The sequence below is a fragment of the Gobio gobio genome, assembly GCF_949357685.1.
Source record: "Gobio gobio genome assembly, chromosome: 20".
Classification (NCBI taxonomy): Eukaryota; Metazoa; Chordata; class Actinopteri; order Cypriniformes; family Gobionidae; genus Gobio; species Gobio gobio.
Window position 1 is genome coordinate 1,715,717 of NC_137113.1, and position 26,337 is coordinate 1,742,053.

Sequence of the window (26,337 nt, forward strand, 5' to 3'; positions counted from 1 at the left end):
TCCAAAAGAGCACCTCTAAAAAGTGCTTGAGAGGAACACCTCTGGTAGAATGCGCTCTAATATCAAGAGGTGAAGGTAAACCACGCACCTCATAAGCCAGGGAAATGGCCTCTGTCACCCAATGGGAAACCCTTTGCTTCGATGCAGCAAGCCCGCGGCGGCCAGTACCGAAGCACACCAAGAGCTGGTTAGATTTCCTCCAACCGTCAGAACGGTCCATATAACACTTCAACGCTCGAAGTTTCTCGTCTTCCTCCGAGTCAAAAGGAGGGGGGGTGAAAGGAGTGAAGAATGATAACCTGAGAGCGAAATGATTTTTCGTGAACAAAACTTTGGGCACATAACCCGGCCTAGGTCTTAAGGTAACCTTGACTAGGCCAGGAGCAAAATCCATACAGGACCCGTTAACAAAGAGGGCCTGTAGATCGCCCACTCGTTTCAAAGAGGACAGTGCTAACAAAAGAGTAACCTTGAGAGTCAGAATTTGCTCAGGAGCTGACTCCAAGGGCTCAAATGGAGCCAATGGCAGTCGTGGCCTAATGGTTAGAGAGTCGGACTTGTAACCGGAAGGTTGCGGGTTCGAGTCTCATGTCCGGCAGGAATTGTCGGTGGGGGAAGTGAATAACCAGCGCCCTCCTCCACCCTCAATACCACGACCCGGGCGCCGCAGCAATATGGCTGCCCACTGCTCCGGGTGTGTGTTCACGGTGTGTGTGTTCACTACTGTGTGTGTGCACTTGGATGGGTTAAATGCAGAGCACAAATTCCATGGGTCACCATACTTGGCCACACGTCACTTCACTTTCACTTTTCACTTACTTTCACTTTTCACTTTCAATGTTAGCCCTTCAAGGACCACGGAGAGGTCCCAAGAGAAAATACATGGGGAGCGTGCTGGTCTCAGGCGCCTAACCCCTCGCATGAAAAATGAAACCAGTCTATGTTTGCCTAGAGGGACTTTGTCCGACTCCCTACAGGCTGCGATAGCTGCGACATAGACCCGAAGGGTGGTAGCTGCTGCTCCAGCGGCAAACTTTTCTTGCAGGAACTCCAGAACTGGACCCACCAGGCAGTTAACCGGGTCCACCACATGGGAAGAGCACCCTGACTCAAAAGACCCTCCACTTGGAGGAATAGAGCCTCCTAATGGAGGGAGCTCTAGCACTCGCAATGGTCTCCTGAACATCGGCAGGAAGACCAGTATCCAGCGCTACTGGCCCTTGATGGGCCATACCCACAACTTCCAAATTTCCGGGTGAGGATGCCAAATCCTGCCCTGAAGCCGGGACAATAGGTCCTCTCTGATCGGGATCTCCCAGGGGGGAGAATCCAGGAGGAGAACCATCTCAGAGAACCAAGCCTGGGACGGCCAGAGAGGAGCCACCAGCAGGAGGCTGACCCCACTCTCTCTCACCCTGCACAGAACCGCCGGAATCAGATGATGGGCGGGAACGCATAGAGTTTCAGATTGGGCCGTGGATGCGCGAACGCATCTATCCCCAATGAGTCTGGGGAACTCAGAGAGAACCAGAGTAGGCACTGGGACGACTCCTTCGAGGCAAAAAGGTCCCCCTCCGCTTTTCCGAACACCTCCCAAATCTGAGATACAGTTTGAGGGTTCAGCATCCATTCTCCCGACCTGAGCTTCTGCCTCGACAGTAGGGCTGAACGATTAATTGCATTTGCGATAATATCGCGATATGCTATAACGCGATTTCCTAACCGCAAAGGCTGCGATTACAGTCTGGTCACGTGACACGCGAGAGTAAAGTCTGCAGAAGAAGCATCAACTTGGCACGTTACACATATCACATGCCTGGCCTAAAAGAAAAAAAAAACTATTTGTGTTTGATCTATCTAATATGGTGTTGTTCATACTATAGGCTACTATCATCTCTCCAATGATTCTGGATCGATTCTGAGCTTAGATTTTAACTGCAGGTGCGCGGTGGCGCTGCGTGTGTTTTAGAAACACCCGTATTCTGATTGCTTCCATTATATCTCTCTCTCTCTCACACACACACACACAATCACGCACGAACCATAAAATAATATTTCATAACGTTCGGAAAGGTTGACGGCGCGAATTGCAATGACATTCGCAGGCTTCTTTGCACAGGATAAGCACTGTGAGAAACTGATGTCACGCTTACTGTGTGTGTTCTCGCCCGCCGGTATTTTCCTTACAAATGCTCAACGAAGGCTTCATTCATGTCGTTAGAAACTCACTGACAGAAGGTTTTCCATTTCAAATGCTCACGCGGCGCATTGTGAAGAGTGCTCGCGAGCGAGCGTCTGTGCGCATCTCAAAATGCTTTTATGACGCAAAATTAATGTTAACACCATCAGTAATGTCTTAATGAATTAAACAGACAGGGCAAAACATCTTATATTTCAAAAGAGATTGTGCATTAGTGTGAATGCAGGTCTCCCGCTGTCTATGATGTCATCATTAATAATCAAACAACAGTAAAGCTGAGAAAGAGAAAAATCACTCTCAGTTCAGACAATCTTAAATACTGAAAGCACTCTTTGTTCATTGCTTGTAATATGTTTTTTTGTTTCTCTTTACGATTTACTACTTTATGTTTTGCAGCTATATTAGTTTATATATTTAAAATTATTAACATGCAATTGTTTTAATTAAAATGTTATAATGTGTAGTTATTTTAAAAAGCTTATAATTACATATATCAGAATAAAAAACATATTAATTATTAATATTAATCTTATTAATTTATTAAAAACTTAAAAAGGAAAAAGTTCAAGAATTGTTTTGGAATCGGATCGTGACTCCCAGAATCGGAATCGGATCGTGAGGTACCAATTAAACATTTCCACCATTACTATACAATAATGTATTGTTGAATAGTATACAGAAGATAAAGAGTTTAAAAAATAATCGCATGTTAAATCGCAATCGCAATATTGGTTAAAAAAATCGCAATTCGATTTTTTTCCAAAATCGTTCAGCCCTACTCGACAGGAAACCGCTGCGAGTTTCAAGACTCTGGGTGAGAGTCTTGAACATGGACTGCTCTCAGGGACAGAAGTTTGTCCTGAGACCACAGGAGGAGACGGCGCGCATGCCTGTCCAGGGTGCGTGACCGTGATCCCCCTTGGCGATTCACATGAGACACCACCGCCATGTTGTCCGTCCTGACAATGACATGATGTCCCATGAGGGAGGGGAGAAAGTGCTGAAGGGCCAGGGACACAGCTCTCATCTCTAGGCAGTTTAAGTGCCAAGAGAGAGCTTCCCCTTTCCAGACCCCGCATGCTGGTCTGCCCTCGAACACCGCACCCCAGCCGGTTAGAGAGGTGTCCGTCGTGACCATTTGGCGACGGAAAACAGCCCCCATACTGACCCCCTTCCGAAGAAAGATAGGGTCCCGCCATACTGATAGGGCACCGTGACACCTTCAATAGGTGAAGGGCCGATCCTGTTGACCGAGCCCTTGAGCGTTTCATCCACCAAAGGAAGGGTCTCATGTGGAGCAGTCCCAGGGGAGCACCGGGGAAGCTGCGGCCATGAGATTCAGGAGCCTGCGACATGTACTCACAGAAAACATGACGGCCGAGCCTGAAGCGGGCCAAACATGTTACAATACTGGAAAACCGAGCAGGGGCCAAGCGGGCCTACATCGGAACGGAATCCAGAAGAACTCCTAAGAAGGTGATCTGCTGAGCTGGGGTGAGAACACTCCTGTCGGTGTTCACTCTCAAACCAAGAGACTGAACGTGCCGAAGAACAACATCTCTGTGGTGAGTCACCAACTTCCTGGAGTTGGCCAGAATGAGCCAATCATCCAGGTAATTCAGAATACGGATGCCCTGGAGCCTCAGCGGGGCCAGAGCAGCATCCAGGGCGAGGCCCAAGGGAAGGACTTTGTATTGCTAAGCCCTCCCCTCGAAGGCAAATCTGAGAAAGTTCCTGTGTCGTCTGACGACCTGAATATGGAAGTATGCATCTTTCAGGTCTATCGTAACGAACCAGTCCTCCGCATGTATCTGTGACAAAATAGCCTTGAGTGTTAGCATATTGAACTTCCCTCTGAAGAGGGCGAAGTTCAGACGACGAAGGTCCAAAATGGGACGCAATCTGCCGTCCTTCTTTGGAACCAGGAAATAGCGGCTGAAGAAGCCACATTTCTCTTCTGCTAATGTAACCTCCTCTATCGCCCCCTTGAGGAGAAATAAGTTATTGTTGTAGCACAGAAGCCTCTGAGGCGCTGTTTACTACAGTTTGAATGACCCCGTCGAAGCGAGGGGGGTTGCGACAAAACTGGGGTGTGTAATCGTACTGAATTGTGCGGAGGACCCAGGATGATACCCCTGGCAGAAGCTTCCACTCATGGGAGAAATGTGACACAGAGAGTGGGGTGTTGAGGTGCGGTGGACATACCTGAGATAGGGTGTCGAGCTAAACCTCTAAGGAAGGCGTGGCCATCCGCGAAGGGGAGCACGTGGCGTCCTGGCGCGGAGTGGGAGATGTCACAGCCAGAGTGGGAAGACTGGGTCGCTCTGTTTCCCGGAGAAGACCGAATGTGTCTCCGTCTGAACGAGCGGCGGATGGTGAGCCAATCAGACGTGAGGGGAGAAAGCAAAAGGCGTCTCCTTCCTTCAGCGCCGGAAAAAGGCGAGGGTCGGGCCAGTTCTGTACTTCGAAGCACTAGGAGCTAGGAGAATCCTTCACTCTCCTAGGCATGCTTAAAAAGCGGCAGATTGAGATTTATTTATTTATTTTTCTTAACCACCGTGTTGACCGCCTCCCCAAATAACCCAGACCTTTTCCTATCACGGATTTCCGTGAGGTAGAGCCACAGGTGGTGCTCTGCCGCCACCGTGCCCGCCATTGAACGTCCTATGGCGCGAGCTGTGCTTCGTGGCTCCTAAAGCCAAATTCGCGGCTTAGCGCAGCTCCTTAACTGCTTCCGTGTCCGTAGTGCGCGAAAGTACGTCGACGAGCTCCGCGCATGCCGCTGAACGCTGCGCTTCCTGGCCGCTAGGCGGGAGAGTGTCGTCATTACAGGAAGGCCCGAAATCCTCAGAGTCGGACGCTGCGGTAAACACGACAGGCAGAGTCCCGCGCACGTGCTCAGGGGAGAGAGGGAGAGAAAGGGCAAGGCCCGTCTGCTGGCACTCCACTCCTCGAGCTCTATATCCGAACCCCAGGTCGCGGATCCAAGAGAGGCCTGCGCGGCCTCGGGAGCGCGACGGGGAAAACCGGATGACTCCTTCACCGCGAGCCTCGAGCAGAGGGTCTTGAGAAGGAGATTAACACAAAAATAGCATTTTGAAAACCCCTCAGCCGCCTCGCCCGCATGTGAAAACCCCAAACGTTTAACACACTTGCTGTGGGGGTCGTCGTTCGCGATGAAGCGAGTGCACGGCGGGGGGGAAAGACGAAAATCCAGGTTGCGGATCCAAGAGAGGCCTGCGCGGCCTGGAAGTCCATGGTACTTCACCGCAAGGAGAACAATGCTCCACTATCCGCAGTCGCTGAAGTGCTGGTGATAAACTCGAATGAAATCCAAGATATTTGGGCCAGAAAAACCGAAACCGAAGGGCATGAAATGGCCGCTTCGTGAAGGCAGAGAAATCTGAGAAGCAGATGGCGCACGCGGGCAGTATAAGAGTGACAACGTCAAAGGCGGCGGCACGCGCGCCATCAGCCAATCAATTGGTGTGATTCTATAAGGGCTTCAGACAATCGGCACACCCAGAGGGCGTCCCATTACGTCATAAAGTGACGCAGCGTCGAGTGAACCTATGAAAGAGAACACTCAGACTCATCGGCTTCGGTTAGACACGCACACACACACACACACACACACACACATACATCCGCGGGGAAACACTCGGACTCATCGGCTTCGGTTAGACACGCACACACACTCTCATTCGCTCAACACAGCTCTGTCATCTATAGAATATTTAAAGTGGTATAATATAATAACATTAAATATATGTATAATATATGTGTGCAATAATAAGATAAATATATATTATAATATGTATATAATTGAATTATATATATAAATAATTACAAAAAATATTTAAGTATATATGTATATATGTATATATATATTAGTAATAATATTAATTATTTATAAATGTATATAATAATAATAATAATAATAATAAGATAAATGTATATTTAAATTATGATAATAATATTTAAATTGTATTAATACGATATACATGTATAATATTTTTATAATTTGAATATGTATAATAATTACAATAAATATTATATATATATATATATATATATATATATATATATATATATATATATATATATATATATATATATATATATAATTTATTTTAACAATATTATGTGTGAAATAAGATAAATATGTATAATATTTAAAGTGGTATAATATAATAACAGTAAATATATGTATAATATATGTGTGCAATAATAATAAGATAAATATATAATATAATATGTATATCATTTAAATATATATAATAATTACAATAAATATTTAAATATATATATAGATAAATGTATATTTAAATTATTATGATAATAATATTTAAATTGTATAAATATGATATACATATATAATATTTTTATTAGTTGAATATGTATAATAATTACAATAAATATTATATATATAATTATAATATATAATTATTTTAACAATATTATGTGTGAAATAAGATAAATATGTATTATATTTCAATTAAATTATTATACGTTTTTGTGTGTACACCGTAAAACATCTGTAATTTTACAGTAGTTTTGATGTTTATTTTTTCTTTTACAGAATTTTGCTGTATTTTCGAAGAAAATATATAAGTTTTTACATATATATGTGTGTATTTAATTCTCATTTACAGTAAGTCTGTATGAAAAGCACCAGGATAATTTCCCCAGATCACTGTTGACAGACGCTGTGTGTGTGTGTGTGTGTGTGTGTGTGTGTGTGTGTGTGTGTGTGTGTGTGTGTGTGTGTGTGTGTGTGTGTGTGTGTGTGTGTGTGTGTGTGTGTGTGTGTGTGTGTGCGCGCAGGTCGTTCGGGACAGGCCGTCGCCGTCAGGGCTAAAGTCTTCGGCTTCAACGTGATCTTCTACGACCCATACCTGCAGGACGGGCTGGAGCGATCGCTGGGCGTTCAGCGTGTTTACACACTCCAGGATCTGCTGTACCAGAGCGACTGTGTGTCGCTGCACTGCAACCTGAACGAACACAACCACCACCTCATCAACGACTTCACCATCAAACAGGTACAGCTTCAGCATCACAGCGGGACGTCCCAGAGGCGGGTCGCTCTTTAACCCTCTGGAGTCTGAGCTGTTTTGGGGCTTTTTAGAAGTTTTGACATGCTCTGACATTTGCGCATTTTTCAGTTGCTTATAAACACACACTGTATTCAGCACAAACTGGGCTACCAGAATATGTGAGCAACATGTTTGTACATGCTTGTATTTTTGAGAGAATAATGTTTATGCATAATATTTGAAAAAACTAAAAAAAAAAATTAAAATTAAGGCTTCAAAACACACAATAGATGTGTTCACAAGACCTTTGATTATTGGGTGTATTTGCCTAGATTTCGCTTTAAACTGATGTGAGAATCATTGAGCCGACTCATTCACATAAAACAATATATTCATTTACATTTTGTAAAACACTTTTTCTTTACTCAGGCCTTATGCGAGTAGGCTCGTGAATAATAATCTGATCACTCCTGAGAAACAAAAATCTGCATATAAATGAGCTGCATAATAAATGAGCTTTAGGTAGGCCTACTAGATTTTAGGTTTACTAGATACAGTAACAGTTAAAAAAAAAAGTTTTCTGTGGGAAAAATCTAAATGTTTTTTACTTAAAGTTTTTACTTAAAGCAAGCTAAATTATCTGCCAAAAAAGAAACAAGATTTCAATCAGAAATGTTTTTGAAAGAAGAGCTAAAAAAATCTTTTATTGTGACAATTGGTAATGATGTAAAATATTTGGGATTATGCAATGCAATTATGATTTAAATAGTATCTGGTGACTTTAGGTTGATTGGGACACTTTTTCCCAGACATTTCAATGGCAAATATTTTCTGAATCATTTGTAAACGATCAAATACACACAATACTCAAATATCATTTCCAGCTTCAGTCAGAAACATGTGAAATGCATGAGCCAGTGCTAAGGCTATTGTCTGCTATGTTGATCAAATATACTAATATATGTATTATACCAGTCTGTTATATTATATCAAATATATTAAACACATTGATTAAAATTAAAGGGTAACTAAACCCTAAACCAACTTTTTTTAGTTAATGATCTGTAATACTGCGGCTTTATTAATGCTGTTCATTGTTTCGAGTAAATGTTTTGACATTTGAGTATAAAGTGTTTTAATTCTATAAAATATGGTGTAAAACCGCCAAAGTGCTGCCCTCTTGAGGTTGAACGGTGGCTACTGCAGTTGAATTTTCCTATTGGACGTTGTGGGTCATCGTGACGTAGGATGGCACTGCCAACGGCTCACTAGCCACGCCCCTGGCACGAGCTCGCCACGCCCTAATGTTTCCCCCAATCACACGAGGCGAACGGCTTCACTCCAGTATGAACTGTCATGTTACATGAGGTAGAAACATTATGAATGAAACTCTCTTGCTACTTGCTTTAACATGGTATTGAAGAAAATACGGTTAAATAATGCAGTTGTCAGTACACGTCAGGCTTTTCTTGCGATATTATTGCCGCCCGTCATGTGTACAGATCATTTTCATTCATGAGACGCGCTTTCAAACCCTGACACGCAAGTGGTTGCCGCGGTAACGGACAACAATACCGTAACGTGCTGGCGTATATAGTCTAACTTATTTGAAGAAATCCGTTTATAATAGGCTTTTAGGTCTGAACTTATTGATTCAGATAATTTGAATGAAAATACATCGTATGTATATCAGATATCTGATCTATTTTTAGTGGCATTCAGTGTAAGGATTTGACTGTTCATAGTTTAGGTCAGTTCTCTTGCGCTGCTGTTTCGCTAGCATCGTCTGCATCGGGAGTTAGCGCAGTTTGAGCAGCGGCTCGCATTGATAAGACTCTGGGTTTGTGTCTACAGACTCCACCCTCCTCCACTTCAGGTGAAGGTGATGGAGAATGACCGCTCTGATGCAAAGCTGGCGTCACTTCAGTCATTCTCCATCTTTGCGACTCGCGAGTCTGACAGCTGTCAATCAATCCGTCACTGCGGGTCTCAGGTGCACGCCCTCCGCTAAGCCCCGCCCTCGGTTCATCCCTCTGTCTCCGCTGGGCTCCGCCCACTTTTACAGCATTTTTCAAAATTTGCCAGTGGGTGGAGTTAAGCTCTGAGCAGGGGTTTAGTTACCCTTTAAGATACAATTCATACAAAACGAAATTCAGTTTAAAGAAAGCAATTAACTTTCTAAAAAACAAACAAATAAATAACATGGGGTATAATATAATAGAGCGCCGACTCGAGGGGGTTAACCCACAGGCTGAGACCGCCTCCCTCTGGAGAAACGGGGTCATTACACCCATCTGAGACTCTGTGTGTGTGTGTGTGTGTGTGTGTGTTAGATGCGTCAGGGGGCGTTCCTGGTGAACTCGGCGCGAGGAGGTCTGGTGGATGAGAAGGCTCTCTCCCAGGCCCTGAAGGAGGGCAGGATCCGCGGAGCGGCCCTCGACGTTCATGAGTCCGAACCCTTCAGGTGACATCACATCTGTGACAGCCAATCATTTCAGCTCATACTACACACATGACGAGTAGGGGAGCGCGGGCACAAGGGGTCAGTTCTAACCAGTGTTGGGGAAAGTTACTTTGAAAAGTAATGCATTACAATATTGCGTTACTCCCTTAAAAAGTAACTAATTGAGTTACTTAGTTACTTTTTAATAAAAGTAATGCGTTACGTTACTTTTGCGTTACTTTTGCGTTACTTTTTCTCTTCTGGGCTGGGCTTGCTTTTTAGTTTTGTTTTTTAATAGCAAAAAAAGTCCTTTTTTGTGCTAATGTAAACCAAAATTGAAATAATAGGCCTCAGGCTGAGGTATAAATGTGCTGCCATTCTGGATAATGGAAGAATAGGACGCAGGAGAAAAACGTTTTACCAATAAAAACAAAAAATCTAGTAATTTTTGCTCATGGCTTAACTGAATCATCAAAGGTCAGCAGCACGACATTGGTCAATAAAGGTAGATTAAATGCATAAAAATATATTTGTTTTATTTAACATTTATATATTTGAGGTTTGCCTAGTACTCTGATTTTGCATTTGACTGATTTTATTCATTTTGAGGAGTACAGAATCTTTATTGTGCAAGTGAGATGAATAAATGCTCACATTTAGTCTAGAACTACAATAACCATCATGTTTACACACACACACACACACACACACACACACGCCTCTGCACTTATTTTTCACAACATGGGGGCAGGAGAGCTGTCAGTCAAATAAATGTGAAAAAGTAACTCAGATATTTTGTTGTAAATTTGAACAGTAATGCGTTACTTTACTAGTTACTTGAAAAAGTAATATTATTACGTAACTCAAGTTACTTGTAATGCGTTTCCCCCAATACTGGTTCTAACACGCATGTTTTAACCCTTTCCACACATGCCAGAATGACCAAACTTACTGTATTTACTAGTTGCCATATCAACATTATTTAGAGAAAAAATACCGCCAAAATTAAAAAATCTCTGGAAGATATCACTGAACATGTATTTAACCATAGCAAAAGTACATTTCTTACTTTTCATGTCTGTTTTTTGTGTTTATTTAAAATAAGACAAATCTGATATTATTGTAATCTTATATCTGTTATTTAACAGTGATATGATATTATATTCTATACTTTTATGAATTCTTTTGAGAAACCATGATAAAAGGGTGAATAATGACTGAGAGTTAATGCTCAGAATTTATTAATTATTATTATGTTTTATTATGTTCGATGTGTTTGTAGTCAAACTCAAAAATGCTTATATTTTTAATGATTAAAAAATGCCATTATTTTATTTAAAAAAGTTAATAATTGTATTTTGTTGACAAAATATTTTAGTTTGTCTTGTATATTTTTTTGATTATCTCCGATAACATTTTCAGCTGTTATTTGGTCATGTTATAATGTACTCCACCTATGGGGCATGTTGTCACATTTCACTTCCATTCTTTCGGGGTAAATCAAGAAAAAAGTATACACTGTATTAATGAAACAAAACCACATCATTGTTCTAGACATGTGTGCAATTAATGTGGGAAACAATAAATACTCTGATCCCCAAGTGGATTTACACAAACTGAGAAAGTCAGAAAGCGTCAGGTTGTGCTCCGCTCTCTCCTACTGAAGTGTCTAAATTGCCGTTTTTGCGGTGGGAATCATGTTCAGATCAGATTCATTTGTGGTTGTGTGTAAGTGCTGTTATTAAGCTCATGGAAACCATCAATAGTGTTATTTTTATACTGTTATAGTATTTACTGTAATATTTTGAAATCGCTTTTTTATTTGTATATTTTGTATATTTACTATTAGTCATTTTATGATGTGTTTTTGTTATATTACTAGATTTTTAGCTTTAATTTATTTTGATAAAAGTGACAGTAAAGACATTTATAATGTTACAAAAGATAAATATATAGTTAAATTATTATTATAATAACAATATTTAAATTATGTAAATATTATAAACACATAATACTGAATAAGCAAATAAATATATAATAATAACAAATATAATATTTAATATAATATCTATTTTATTGGTAAATGACACATATATATATATTTATACTATATATATTTATCTTATTATTATTATTATTATTATTATTATTATTATTATTATTATTATATACATTTATTTATACATATAATTAATATTACTATAAAATAGTAATATTAATTATACGTATAAATAAATGTATATAATAATAATTATATATATATATATATATATATATATATATATATATATATATATATATATATAATTATAATATTTAAATTGTATAAATATTATATATATATATATAATTTAAATATGTATAATAATTACAATACATTAATATATATACATACATTATACATTATTATACATTATTATAACAATTTTATTATGTATATATTTGTGTGAAATAATAAGATAAATATGTATAATATTTAAATTATTATAAAACATATTAATAAAAGATTTGGCTACACTGTAAACAAATTATTGTATATATTGTAATATTTTGAATTACCTTTTTTATTTGTATATTTTGCACATTTAATTTTAGTTTAAGTGCAAGTCATTTTATGTGTTTTTAAAAAGTGAAATTTAAAAGTTGACAATAAAGACATTTATAATGTTACAAAATATTCTATTTCTAATAAATATTGTTCTTTTGAACTTTCTATTCATCAAAGAATCCTGAAAAATATGATGTATGACTGTTTCCGTAGAAATATGAACTGGAGTAATGATGATAATCACAGGAATAAATGACACTAGAGAACAGATGACCTACACTGGAGTGTGTGTGTGTGTGTGTGTGTGTGTGTGTGTACACAGCTGATCTACACTGGAGTGTGTGTGTGTGTGTGTGTGTGTGTGTGTGTGTGTGTGTGTGTGTGTGTGTGTGTGTGTGTGTGTGTGTGTGTGTGTGTGTGTGTGTGTGTGTGTGTTTGTGTGTGTACCAGCTGATCTACACTGGAGTGTGTGTGTGTGTGTATGTGTATACAGCTGATCTACACTGGAGTGTGTGTGTGTGTGTGTGTGTGTGTGTGTGTGTGTGTGTGTGTGTGTGTGTGTGTGTGTGTGTGTGTGTGTGTGTGTGTGTGTGTGTGTGTGTGTGTGTGTGTGTGTGTGTGTACAGCTGATCTACACTGGAGGAATATTACACTGTTTTACTGGAGTTATGATCAGATTAATTCAGGTTTTTGCTTTATTTACGCTAGTTAAGAGAAGTGCACAGATGAAATGATTTCTAACACAAGTCTGTTGTGTGTAGTTTTGCGCAGGGTCCTTTGAAAGACGCCCCGAATCTGATCTGTACGCCACACACGGCCTGGTACAGCGAACAAGCGTCTCTGGAGATGAACAGCGAACAAGCGTCTCTGGAGATGAGAGAAGCCGCCGCCACAGAGATACGGCGAGCCATCACCGGTACAGACACACACACTCATCAGAGGATCATAATCACTGTTTCCACTCAAAGCTGCCCATTTAACTTGTGCACACAATTGGAATATTGCATAAAACATTTGCTAATCAAGCACACACAAACACACACTCAGTGCGTCAGGCGAAACACACACACACACTCAGTGCGTCAGGTGAAACACACACACACACACACACTCAGTGCGTCAGGTGAAACACACACACACACACACACTCAGTGCGTCAGGTGAGACACACACACACACACACACACATAAATGAGTGGCGTCTCAGTGCGTCAGGCGAAACACACACACATACACACACACTCAGAGCGTCAGGTGAGACACACACACACACACACACACATCATAAATGAGTGGCGTCTCAGTGCGTCAGGCGAAACACACACACACACACACACACACACACACTCAGAGCGTCAGGTGAAACACACACACACACACACACACATCATAAATGAGTGGCGTCTCAGTGCGTCAGGCGAAACACACTCAGAGTGTGAGGTGACACACACACACACACTCAGAGCGTCAGGCGAAACACACACACACACACACACTCAGAGCGTCAGGTGAGACACACACACACACACACACATCATAAATGAGTGGCGTCTCAATGTGTCAGGCGAAACACACACACACACACTCAGTGCGTCAGGTGAAACACAAACACACACACACACACTCAGAGCGTCAGGTGAGACACACACACACACACACACATCATAAATGAGTGGCGTCTCAATGTGTCAGGCGAAACACACACACACACACTCAGTGCGTCAGGTGAGACACACACGCACTCATAAATGAGTGGCGTCTCAGTGCGTCAGGCGAAACACACACACACATACACACACACTCGGAGCGTCAGGTGAGACACACACACACACACTCACACATCATAAATGAGTGGCGTCTCAGTGCGTCAGGCGAAACACACACACACACTCAGAGCGTCAGGCGAAACACACACACACACACACACACACACTCAGAGCGTCAGGTGAGACACACACACACACACACATCATAAATGAGTGGCGTCTCAATGTGTCAGGCGAAACACACACACACACACTCAGTGCGTCAGGTGAAACACAAACACACACACACACACACACTCAGAGCGTCAGGTGAGACACACACACACACACACACATCATAAATGAGTGGCGTCTCAATGTGTCAGGCGAAACACACACACACACACTCAGTGCGTCAGGTGAGACACACACACACACATAAATGAGTGGCGTCTCAGTGCGTCAGGCGAAACACACACACACATACACACACACTCGGAGCGTCAGGTGAGACACACACACACACACTCACACATCATAAATGAGTGGCGTCTCAGTGCGTCAGGCGAAACACACACACACACTCAGAGCGTCAGGCGAAACACACACACACACACACATCATAAATGAGTGGCGTCTCAGTGCGTCAGGCGAAACACACACACACACTCAGTGCGTCAGGCGAAACACACACACACACTCAGAGCGTCAGGCGAAACACACAAACACACACATCATAAATGAGTGGCGTCTCAGTGCGTCAGGCGAAACACACTCAGAGCGTCAGGCGAAACACACACACACACTCAGAGCGTCAGGTGAGACACACACGCACATCATAAATGAGTGGCGTCTCAGTGCGTCAGGCGAAACACACACACACTCAGTGCGTCAGGTGAGACACACACACACACACACACACACACACACATCATAAATGAGTGGCGTCTCAGTGCGTCAGGCGAAACACACACACACACTCAGAGCGTCAGGTGAGACACACACACACATCATAAATGAGTGGCGTCTCAGTGCGTCAGGCGAAACACACTCACACACACACACACACACACACACACTCAGAGCATCAGGTGAGACACACACATCATAAATGAGTGACGTCTCAGTGCGTCAGGCGAAACACACACACACACACTCAGAGCGTCAGGTGAGACACACACACACACACACTCAGTGCGTCAGGTGAGACACACACACACACTCAGAGCGTCAGGTGAGACACACACACACATCATAAATGAGTGGCGTCTCAGTGCGTCAGGCGAAACACACTCACACACACTCAGAGTATCAGGTGAGACACACACACACATCATAAATGAGTGACGTCTCAGTGCGTCAGGCGAAATACACACACACACTCAGAGCGTCAGGTGAAACACACACACACACACACACACACACACACTCGGAGCGTCAGGTGAGACACACACACACTCAGTGCGTCAGGCGAAACACACTCACACACACTCAGAGCATCAGGTGAGACACACACACACATCATAAATGAGTGACGTCTCAGTGCGTCAGGCGAAATACACACACACACTCAGAGCGTCAGGTGAAACACACTCACACACACACACACACACACTCAGAGCGTCAGGTGAGACACACACATCATAAATGAGTGGCGTCTCAGTGCGTCAGGCGAAACACACTCACACACACTCAGAGCATCAGGTGAGACACACACACACATCATAAATGAGTGACGTCTCAGTGCGTCAGGCGAAATACACACACACACTCAGAGCGTCAGGTGAAACACACTAACACACACACACACACACACACTCAGAGCGTCAGGTGAGACACACACATCATAAATGAGTGACGTCTCAGTGCGTCAGGCGAAATACAAACACACACACTGAACGTCAGGTGAAACACACACACACACACACACACACACACACTCGGAGCGTCAGGTGAGACACACACACACTCAGTGCGCCAGATGAAACACACACACACACACACACAGTAAATGCTGTCATGTTCTGATGCTGGTGTTAAACCAAATCACTCTGACTTTGACCAAACCAACATTTGAGATGCTGCGATGCCATTGGTCCGCTGGTTCCTCCAGTTATCCAATCACTTTTTAATGTAGCTTCACGTCAGGTTTATACCAGCGTTACATCAAATGATGAAGTTAATGTTTATAATATCTTAATGCTTTATAGCCACAGATCAGAGCTGGACGATGATATAGTCACATTTGAGAACACTGGGTTGTTTCCACCTATGGTTGGGTCAAATATGGACAACCCAACTGTTGGTCCATGAGTGTGTGCATGTCTTTAGAGTGAACATGATGAAGGTGTGTTGATGTGATGGATCTCTCGTCTCTCAGGTCGTATCCCAGACAGTCTGAGGAACTGCGTTAATAAGGAGTTCTTCGTGTCCTCGGGCTCCTGGGGACTGATGGAGCAACAGGTTCATCCCGAGCTCAACGGCGCCACATACAGGTACAACACACACTTCCTGCGCTGCTGCTCAACCTTCATCAGGCACATTATTCATTATCAGAATCGTTTGATTTACGTTTGTGTCACCATTACATGTTCATCATGAATAATTAGCGCTGAAAACCCTGTAAGCTCCGCCCCCACACTGAGTTTAACTCTGAGCCCCGCCCCCATCTGCTTCTCTCACGCAGCCAAGTCAACCAATCCATGCACGCCATCACGACCGGCTCCGCCCCCCAAGACAAAATCAATGCCTAAACCAAGAGCAGGTAAACACTGAAGAACGACAGATGCCCATCTCTCTCCCTCTCTCTCTCTCTCTCTCTCTCTCTCTCTCTCTCTCTCTCTCTCTCTCTCTCTCCCTCTCTCTCTCTCTCTCTCTCTCTCTCTCTCTCTCTCTCCCTCAGTGTATCAGTTTAACAGATGCTCTCATGCAGCCCTGCTTCTCTAAACTCTATAGAGATCTACATCTTTAAGGCTTTGGGTCAGAAACAAACGCTCAGAACTTGATGCAGTACATCATTTATTCATTTAACACACACACGTGTATCCATGCAACCTGCCATAGACAAGTGTAAACTAGATTACTGCACATGCTAGAAATGAAGAGTGTATAAAGTATGTTTCAGGCCTAATTCCACTCAAAGTTTTATTTCTATTCATTTGTCTTTCATCATCAATTCAAACCCTGATTAATAAACACAGATGAGTCATTCCACGAAACCGGTACGATTTGGGCTTACACATTTTTAGATTTTTTACTAAAATGTATTACTTTTCTAAACACCCCACAACATAAATGACATACTTAACTTGCAGAAAAATATATTTTCCCATCTCAGGCATCAAATCCCTATTATTATTGGTTACTTTTTCAAGATATGGGCACTATTAATCCTCAACCCCGTTATGGACACGATGGGAGCTCTCTGAATGCGATTATATAATGTATTTGTAATGAAATCAACATTTTCCTATTAATCAGATGTCCCTCACGCTAATTCAGTAATTTTAAATATAAAAGTTGCATAAAATATCATACTTTTGCTGTACTAAAGTCTGAAATGGGCCCTTTTTGTAACAGGAACCTCATCATTTTGGATCAAAGATGCATCTTAACTTCAGAATTTTAACTAAAATCAGTATTGTTATGATTGCTCTGAACATTTCAGATTGAGTTCAACAAAAATGTATTTACTTTTTTATACACTTAATAAAAAAAATTAAAAAAATGTAGGTGTGACGGGGTTGAGACTGGGGTAACAGGGTTGAATGTGGTAACGGAGTTGAAGAGACAAATACAGCTTGACATACAAATAGTTACTCAGTTACTCAAATTCAATTAAATATTTTCTACAAACACTATTTCATAATGTAACCAAGAAAGACAACAGATATAAATTGCAATTGAACTGAGTTTTATTAACCCAACTGCAGGAAAACAATAAATGTACACAATAACACAGTATAGTGTGTGTGTGTGTGTGTGTGTGTGTGTGTGTGTGTGTGTGTGTGTGTGTGTGTGTGTGTGTGTGTGTGTGTGTGTGTGTGTGTGTGTGTGTGTGTGTGTGTGTGTGTGTGTGTGTGTGTGTGTGTGTGTGTGTGTGTGTGTGTGTGTGTGTGTGTGTGTGTGTGTGTGTGTGTGTGTGTGTGTGTGTGTGTGTGTGTGTGTGTGTGTGTGTGTGTGTGTGTGTGTGTGTGTGTGTGTGTGCGTGTGCTTTGTGGCATTCAAAGTCTGGCCCAGAAAAAAGGAATCTGGTGGATGGCTGTCAAAACGACGAGCAGCTATCAATCAGATGGTTTTTCAGTCAGTAAAACGATAACATACAACCAATCAAGAATAGCACTTAACATTCCATTCGATTCATTTTCTGTCTGTCTAATTTATTTAAAAAAAAAAAAAAAAAAAAAAAAAAAAAAAAAAAAAGTTGTGTGTTCTGTGTTAGATTAACTGAGACTTGTTACAGCACTTGCATACTGTAGCCCTTGACTGTTCTAGTTGCTTCTATTGCTCTCATTTGTAAGTCGCTTTGGATAAAAGCGTCTGCTAAATGACTAAATGTAAATGTAAATGTAAATGTAAACTTAAACAACTAATAGTACTTTTATTAAAGGTGCACTGTGTAACCCTAAACGGACAAACTGCTCTACAGAGCGTTAGCTACTCTCTGCTGTCTCAGATGACGGCATCTTTGTCCTGTGTCGCCACCGTAGCTTCTCTATGAGCTTCGAAAGGGAGGGGTGAGCAGTGTGCTGTTGCAATTCACAACCTCACCACTAGATGCCGTTAAAATTTACACACTGCACCTTTAACTACACGTTTAATTTTCTAACACTTTCTATCACTCAGCCTAGTCATTTACCAACACTCTTAACCGCTCATTGCTCTACCTTGAAGATTCTGGCTGTGGATACTGTCTTGGGGCATGATCTGGACTTTGTGGAGGAGTGGTTAAAGGGTTAGTTCACCCAAAAATGAAAATTCTGTCATTAATGACTTCCCCTCATGTCGTTCGACACTCGTCAGACCTCCGTTCATCTTCGAAACACAAATGAAGATATTTTAGTTGAAATCTGATGGCTCTGAAAGGCCATTGGCACAATGCACTTTACACTCTCAAGACCCTTAAAAGGTACGAAAGACGTCGTTACAAAGTCCATCTCACTACAGTGGTTCTAAAATAACTTTATGAATCGGCGAGAATAGATTTTGTGCGCAAAAAAAAACTAAATAACGACTTATATAGTGATGACGATTTCAAAACACGACTCACTGATTCATAACGCTTCGAAGCTTCATGAGGCCGTGTTTTGAAATCGTCATCACTATATAAGTCGTTATTTAGGTTTTTTTTGGGCACAAAAACTATTCTCGTCTTCATAAAGTTATTGTAGAGCCGCTGTAGTGAGATGGACTTTGTAACGACGTCTTTAGTGCCTTTTAAGGGTCTTGAGAGTGTAAAGTGAATGGAAGTCAATGGAGGCCTTTCAGAGCCATCAGATTTCAGCTAAAATATCTTCATTTGTGTCTGAAGATGAACGGAGGTCTGACGGGTGCCGAACGACATGAGGGTAAGTCATTAATGACAGAATTTTCATTTTCGGGTGAACGAACCCTTTAAGTTCTTCAGTGCTTCTCTCCTCTCCTTGCTTCTTTTGTAAGCTTCTCTCCACTTTCTACGCTTCAACCGCTGTTGTCTTTCACTCATCTCATTGATTCCTTTCTTTTTCCCTGTCTCTACATTTTTTTCTCCATCTCTGGCGCTCATTCTTCAGGTATTTCTCCCTTTTTTCAGGATCAGCATTTAGGCATGCACGATACTGCCTCTGCCTTTCTGCTGCTGTTGTCGGTGCCATCTCAGACTCATAGATGTCTGTAGATGTTTAAATCATTAAATCAAACATTCTTTCAGAGCAATACTTAACATTGAGATGTGAAAATCTAGGCAGAACACACATTATGCACACACACACACACACACACACACACACACACACACACACACACACACACACACACACACACACACACACACACACACACACACACACACACACACACACACACACACACACACACATACACACACACACACACACACACACACACAGCTTTAACATTGACATTACTACACTCAACATATGCCTGTGGTAAAAGACTTTTGATCAAATATAATAATTAATTTAAATTACTGGATAACTTCAGAACCAAAGTGTTAAACACAACCCCATCCCAATCTCACAACCCCGTTATGATCGAAGAAGTAACGGGGTTGAGTGTGACGGGGTTGTGATTTTTTGCTCAAAATGGCCACTGCTCTACATGTAGTGAGTAACAGGAGAGCACTTGGCATGCATGATATTAAGAAATCATGTATATTGTTAAAATAACAAAGTTCATTTTCACAAGTAATAGTTTTCTATCTTTATTTGATGTAACGGGGTTGAGTCGTTAAGCTTGACAACCACAATATCACAATATAAATAAGTTATAATTATAAGAGAAGGTGGTAATTTACCTGTGTCTGCACACAATGTTGTTCAGAAGACTTATATGATGTCACTTCCAGTTGTTGATGTCACGTAAGGATCAATTCATTATTTTTATGGGGGGAGAATGATGTGTGTAACGGGGTTGAGGGGTTACTGAGGTACGGAACTAAATAATGTGATTTTAATGAATAATAATTTATTTGCTTAGAAAAAAAACATTACCAGCTAAAAAGCTAAGATAGATATTTATGGTTATGGCAAAATGTATGGACTTTTTTCTAATTTTATTATTCATATCCCAAGTACACTTTCATAGAAGGCCATGAGGGACGTGACAAAATAGGTGGTGTCAACTGAAAAAACAAGATAATTTCTAATATAAAGATAAAATTGATGTCATGTTTTTTAAACTTTATTAAAGGAGACATTTCAATTTATACAAAAAGCTTTTAAAAATAGATTTTGGTGACCCAATAGATAAAATACACTTAAAAAGGTCAGAGGGACTCAAATTCTACTGGTTTCGTGGAATGACTCAGATATTGTGTGTGTGAAACTAATCTGCAGTCAGTTGTTGAGGAGATTATTAATTACACGAGGTGAATGTGGCATTTATATTTAACAGATGATTAAATCCGGCATACTCATAGCATTAATCATTCTGTCGTTAGCATGATTTAGCATTTTGCTAACATGTTTTAACATTATGCTGCTAGCATTTTGTACATTATTAAGCATTTTGATAGCATTAATTAGCATGTTACTAGCATGACATATCATTTTGTTAGCATGCTTTTGCATGTTGCTAGCACATTTTAGCATGTTTTAACATGATGAATTTGCATGTTAGCATTAATTAACAGATATGAACACATACTAACATGATTTAGCATTTTGCTAGTCTATTTTAACATGTTAGCTTGACTTTACAGATTTTAACATTGCTAATATGTTTTAACATATTGTTAGAATTAGCATGCTATTAGCATGAATACGCCTGTTGCTAGCATGATTTAACGTTAACATGATTTAGCATTTTGCTTGCATGAATTTGCATGTTAGCATTAATCAACAGATTTGAACACATTGCTTACATGATTTAACATGTTGCTAGCCCTTTTTAACATGTTAGCATGACTTTGTTGATTTTAACATTGCTAATATGTTTTAACATATTGTTAGAATAAACTAGCATGTTGCTATCACTATAGTAACTGCATGTTTTACACAGTTTATATACAGGTCAGTTAATCGCCGTTCTTATAGCCTACGCGCTGACACACACACACAGACGGCGCGCGCAAGCCTCGAAGCCGCTTTCACTTTCGTGCTCATAATGTTTGTCAAGTAAATGCGTTTAAAGGCTTGCCAGTTTGAACATTTAAAGAAAAACGCAGAAACACAGTGTCAACACTGTCCTGTGACTAAAGGCACTAAAGTAGCTTAGAAACTCAACCGTTATATGCATATATTTTAATACCTTTGAAGTAAGTACAAACCACAGCTTCATAATGAATAGAGACAGTATGAGTAATTCACACACAATCACTCTCTCATTAATGCATTCAGATAAATGTAATGTAGGCCTACTGTGTTAATTTATCTGTATCTGATGTACAACAAACATAGACATCAATAACTGCTGAAAGTCAACCGTTTCCTTCAAGTGTTTTAAAATCATAAAGAAATGCAATTTTTCATTAGAAAAAAAAAATCCACCTTTAATGGTAGAAAAAAAAAAAAGCACAATAATCGTTCATTAATCGTAAATGTGGTAAAATGTTCAATTAATCGAGGTTTTTATTTTTGGTCAAATCGTTACAGCCCTAATGTTGATAGAGTAAATTAGCATGTTGTTACCCTGCATTAACATGTTTCTGGCATGAATTTGGCAAAAGTCTAGCAACTTGCTTGGGAACGTTAGAACAACATTAGAACAACGTTAAAATAACTTTCCTGGCTAACCGTAAACAAGCTTTAATTTTATTTGAGTTTCTTCCTAACCCAACACTGTTAGATACATGTCCTGACTGCCCATTTTCATAACACTGTATAGTGCATGTTACATGTCTGTATGGTGACCTTTGCCCTCTCCCGCAGGTTCCCATCAGGTATGGTCGGAGCGGCGTCAGGAGGCGTCCCAGTGGGTTTGGAGGGTCTGGTCCCAGTGACCCATCCATCACAGACGCCGTCCCCAAACCAGCCCTCCAAACACGGAGAGAGCAGAGAACACCTGACCGAGCAATAGCATTAGCATCATCTCACACACACACACACACACGGACTGTTACGCCACATAAGAGGAACTTTACAGACTGATATCTCCACCTCTTTACATTTTGGAGGATGTTTTGGTCATGTGACTGCAGCACAGCGTCTCTCATTGGACACTTTTACATCCATCAACAGAAACACAATGGAGTTTGAATGGAGTTTGTTAGTTTGACGTGTTTCTTTTCACAATCTTGCCTGTTTTTTTCATCTCTTAAGTGTGAATAATTTAAACAAATCAGGCAATAGGACGCAAGTCAAAGCCACGCCCACTGATCCATCCATCAGGATGATTGACAGCTCAGTGCTCTGCTCTGATTGGCCTGGGCTCTCAGACTTTAGCCAAGGAGTGAAAATCCAAAATATTTCTCACGTGTGATTTGTTTGTGTATCTGTTCATCAAACTGTGACGTCTATTAATGAACAGTTTGTCGTTCTGGTTCAGAGTTCCAGCAGAGGATGAAGATGATGTTTAGATGAAGGTCATTTGGTATTTTATACTCTGTGAGTTTTTAGTTTCTGCCTCTGCTGCTGATTCACATCGGCTTCATTCCGCTGTACGACTCAGGAAAATCACACCGTCACAATTTTTCTTTCATCTCCACCAAATCTTGTCAAAAATGTTGCAAATGAATACAGATGATCTGCATATTTTCTCTTTGCTGTTTTTCTCATGTTAGTATTTTTATAAAGTGACATCTCATTGTTACGCATTTCAAGAATATAAAAAAAAAATCTGGTAGGTTTCTATTGCCCTAGATCAATGTTCCTGTAATCATAGTCGAGTGTGGCCCTCCCATGTCGTGTCTCTTTTCTTTGGTTTGTTCTATTGAAGGGTGTTTGTCAGAGAAAAGCCAGACCTGATTCTCACACAAGCAAAAGTGGGAGGTTGTTTGTTTTATTGTGATTATTTGTATTTGTTCCTTGTACAAGGTGAACATTTAGCATCAGATCAAATAAAACATGCAGGTTCAAAACATTGTTTTGCCGGACTGGTTGTATTAATGCTTTATTGCAAATTATTGGAAGAGATAACCTCTGACACAGACTAACCTCTGACACAGACTAACCTCTGACACAGACTAACCTCTGACACAGACTAACCTCTGACACAGACTAACCCCTGACACTGACTATCCTCTGACACAGACTAACCTCTGACACAGACTAACCCCTGACACAGACTAACCCCTGACACTGACTATCCTCTGACACAGACTAACCTCTGACACAGACTAACCTCTGACACAGACTAACCCCTGACACTGACTATCCTCTGACACAGACTAACCTCTGACACAGACTAACCTCTGACACAGACTAACCTCTGACACAGACTAACCCCTGACACTGACTATCCTCTGACACAGACTAACCCCTGACACAGACTAACCCCTGACACAGACTAACCTCTGACACAGACTATCCTCTGACACAGACTATCCTCTGACACAGACTAACCTCTGACACAGACTATCCTCTGACACAGACTAACCTCTGACACAGACTAACCTCTGACACAGACTAACCTCTGACACAGACTAACCTCTGACACAGACTAACAACACAGACTAACCTCTGACACAGACTAACCTCTGACACAGACTAACCTCTGACACAGACTAACCTCTGACACAGACTAACCTCTGACACAGACTATCCTCTGACACAGACTATCCTCTGACACAGACTAACCTCTGACACAGACTAACCCCTGACACTGACTATCCTCTGACACAGACTAACCTCTGACACAGACTAACCTCTGACACAGACTAACCTCTGACACAGACTAACCTCTGACACAGACTAACCTCTGACACAGACTAACCTCTGACACAGACACAGACTAACCTCTGACACAGACTAACCTCTGACACAGACTAACCTCTGACACAGACTAACCCCTGACACAGACTAACCTCTGACACAGACTATCCTCTGACACAGACTAACCTCTGACACAGACTAACCTCTGACACAGACTAACCTCTGACACAGACTAACCCCTGACACAGACTATCCTCTGACACAGACTAACCTCTGACACAGACTAACCCCTGACACAGACTAACCTCTGACACAGACTATCCTCTGACACAGACTAACCTCTGACACAGACTAACCTCTGACACAGACTAACCTCTGACACTGACTAACCTCTGACGCAGACTAACCTCTGACGCAGACTAACCCCTGACACTGACTAACCCCTGACACTGACTATCCTCTGACACAGACTATCCTCTGACACAGACTAACCTCTGACGCAGACTAACCTCTGACGCAGACTAACCTCTGACGCAGACTAACCTCTGACACAGACTAACCTCTGACGCAGACTATCCTCTGACACAGACTAACCTCTGACGCAGACTAACCTCTGACACAGACTAACCTCTGACACTGACTAACCCCTGACACAGACTAACCCCTGACACAGACTAACCTCTGACACAGACTAACCCCTGACACAGACTAACCTCTGACACAGACTAACCCCTGACACAGACTAACCTCTGACACAGACTAACCTCTGACACAGACTAACCTCTGACACAGACTAACCTCTGACACTGACTAACCCCTGACACTGACTAACCCCTGACACAGACTAACCTCTGACACAGACTAACCTCTGACACAGACTAACCTCTGACACAGACTAACGACACAGACTAACCTCTGACACAGACTAACCTCTGACACAGACTAACCTCTGACACTGACTAACCCCTGACACTGACTAACCCCTGACACTGACTAACCTCTGACACAGACTAACCCCTGACACAGACTAACCTCTGACACAGACTAACCTCTGACACAGACTAACCTCTGACACAGACTAACCTCTGACACAGACTAACAACACAGACTAACCTCTGACACAGACTAACCTCTGACACAGACTAACCTCTGACACTGACTAACCCCTGACACTGACTAACCTCTGACACAGACTAACCTCTGACACAGACTAACCCCTGACACAGACTAACCTCTGACACAGACTAACCTCTGACACAGACTAACCTCTGACACTGACTAACCCCTGACACAGACTAACCCCTGACACAGACTAACCTCTGACACAGACTAACCCCTGACACAGACTAACCTCTGACACAGACTAACCTCTTACACAGACTAACCTCTGACACTGACTAACCTCTGACACAGACTAACCCCTGACACAACTAACCTCTGACACAGACTAACCCCTGACACAGACTAACCTCTGACACAGACTAACCTCTTACACAGACTAACCTCTGACACTGACTAACCTCTGACACAGACTAACCCCTGACACAGACTAACCTCTGACACAGACTAACCTCTGACACAGACTAACCTCTGACACAGACTAACCTCTGATGCAGACTATCCTCTGACACTGACTAACCCCTGACACAGACTATCCTCTGACACTGACTAACCCCTGACACAGACTATCCTCTGACACAGACTAACCCCTGACACAGACTAACCTCTGACGCAGACTATCCTCTGACACAGACTAACCCCTGACACAGACTAACCCCTGACACAGACTAACCTCTGACACAGACTAACCTCTGACACAGACTAACCTCTGACACA

The 26,337-nt window shown here is 41.6% G+C and overlaps 1 protein-coding gene across 3 annotated transcripts in view; it reads left to right on the forward strand.

Moving 5' to 3' along the window:
- The window catches only part of ctbp2l (C-terminal binding protein 2, like), a gene marked incomplete at its 5' end in the record, with an annotated part of 42,156 nt that extends 18,451 nt beyond the window's left edge, over positions 1–23,705 (forward strand). For 2 of the 3 annotated variants that reach the window (XM_079845478.1, XM_079845477.1), the window contains 6 exons: positions 7,028–7,242; positions 9,570–9,700; positions 12,989–13,143; positions 16,353–16,467; positions 16,659–16,736; positions 22,561–23,704. In XM_079845478.1, the coding sequence (XP_079701604.1) occupies positions 7,028–7,242; positions 9,570–9,700; positions 12,989–13,143; positions 16,353–16,467; positions 16,659–16,725 (683 nt within the window). In that variant the 3' untranslated portion in view covers positions 16,726–16,736; positions 22,561–23,704. Of the gene's footprint in view, positions 1–7,027; positions 7,243–9,569; positions 9,701–12,988; positions 13,144–16,352; positions 16,468–16,658; positions 16,737–22,560 lie in introns of all 3 variants that reach the window. The other variant, XM_079845476.1, reaches the window with a different exon arrangement.
- Between the last annotated feature and the right edge of the window lie 2,632 nt (positions 23,706–26,337).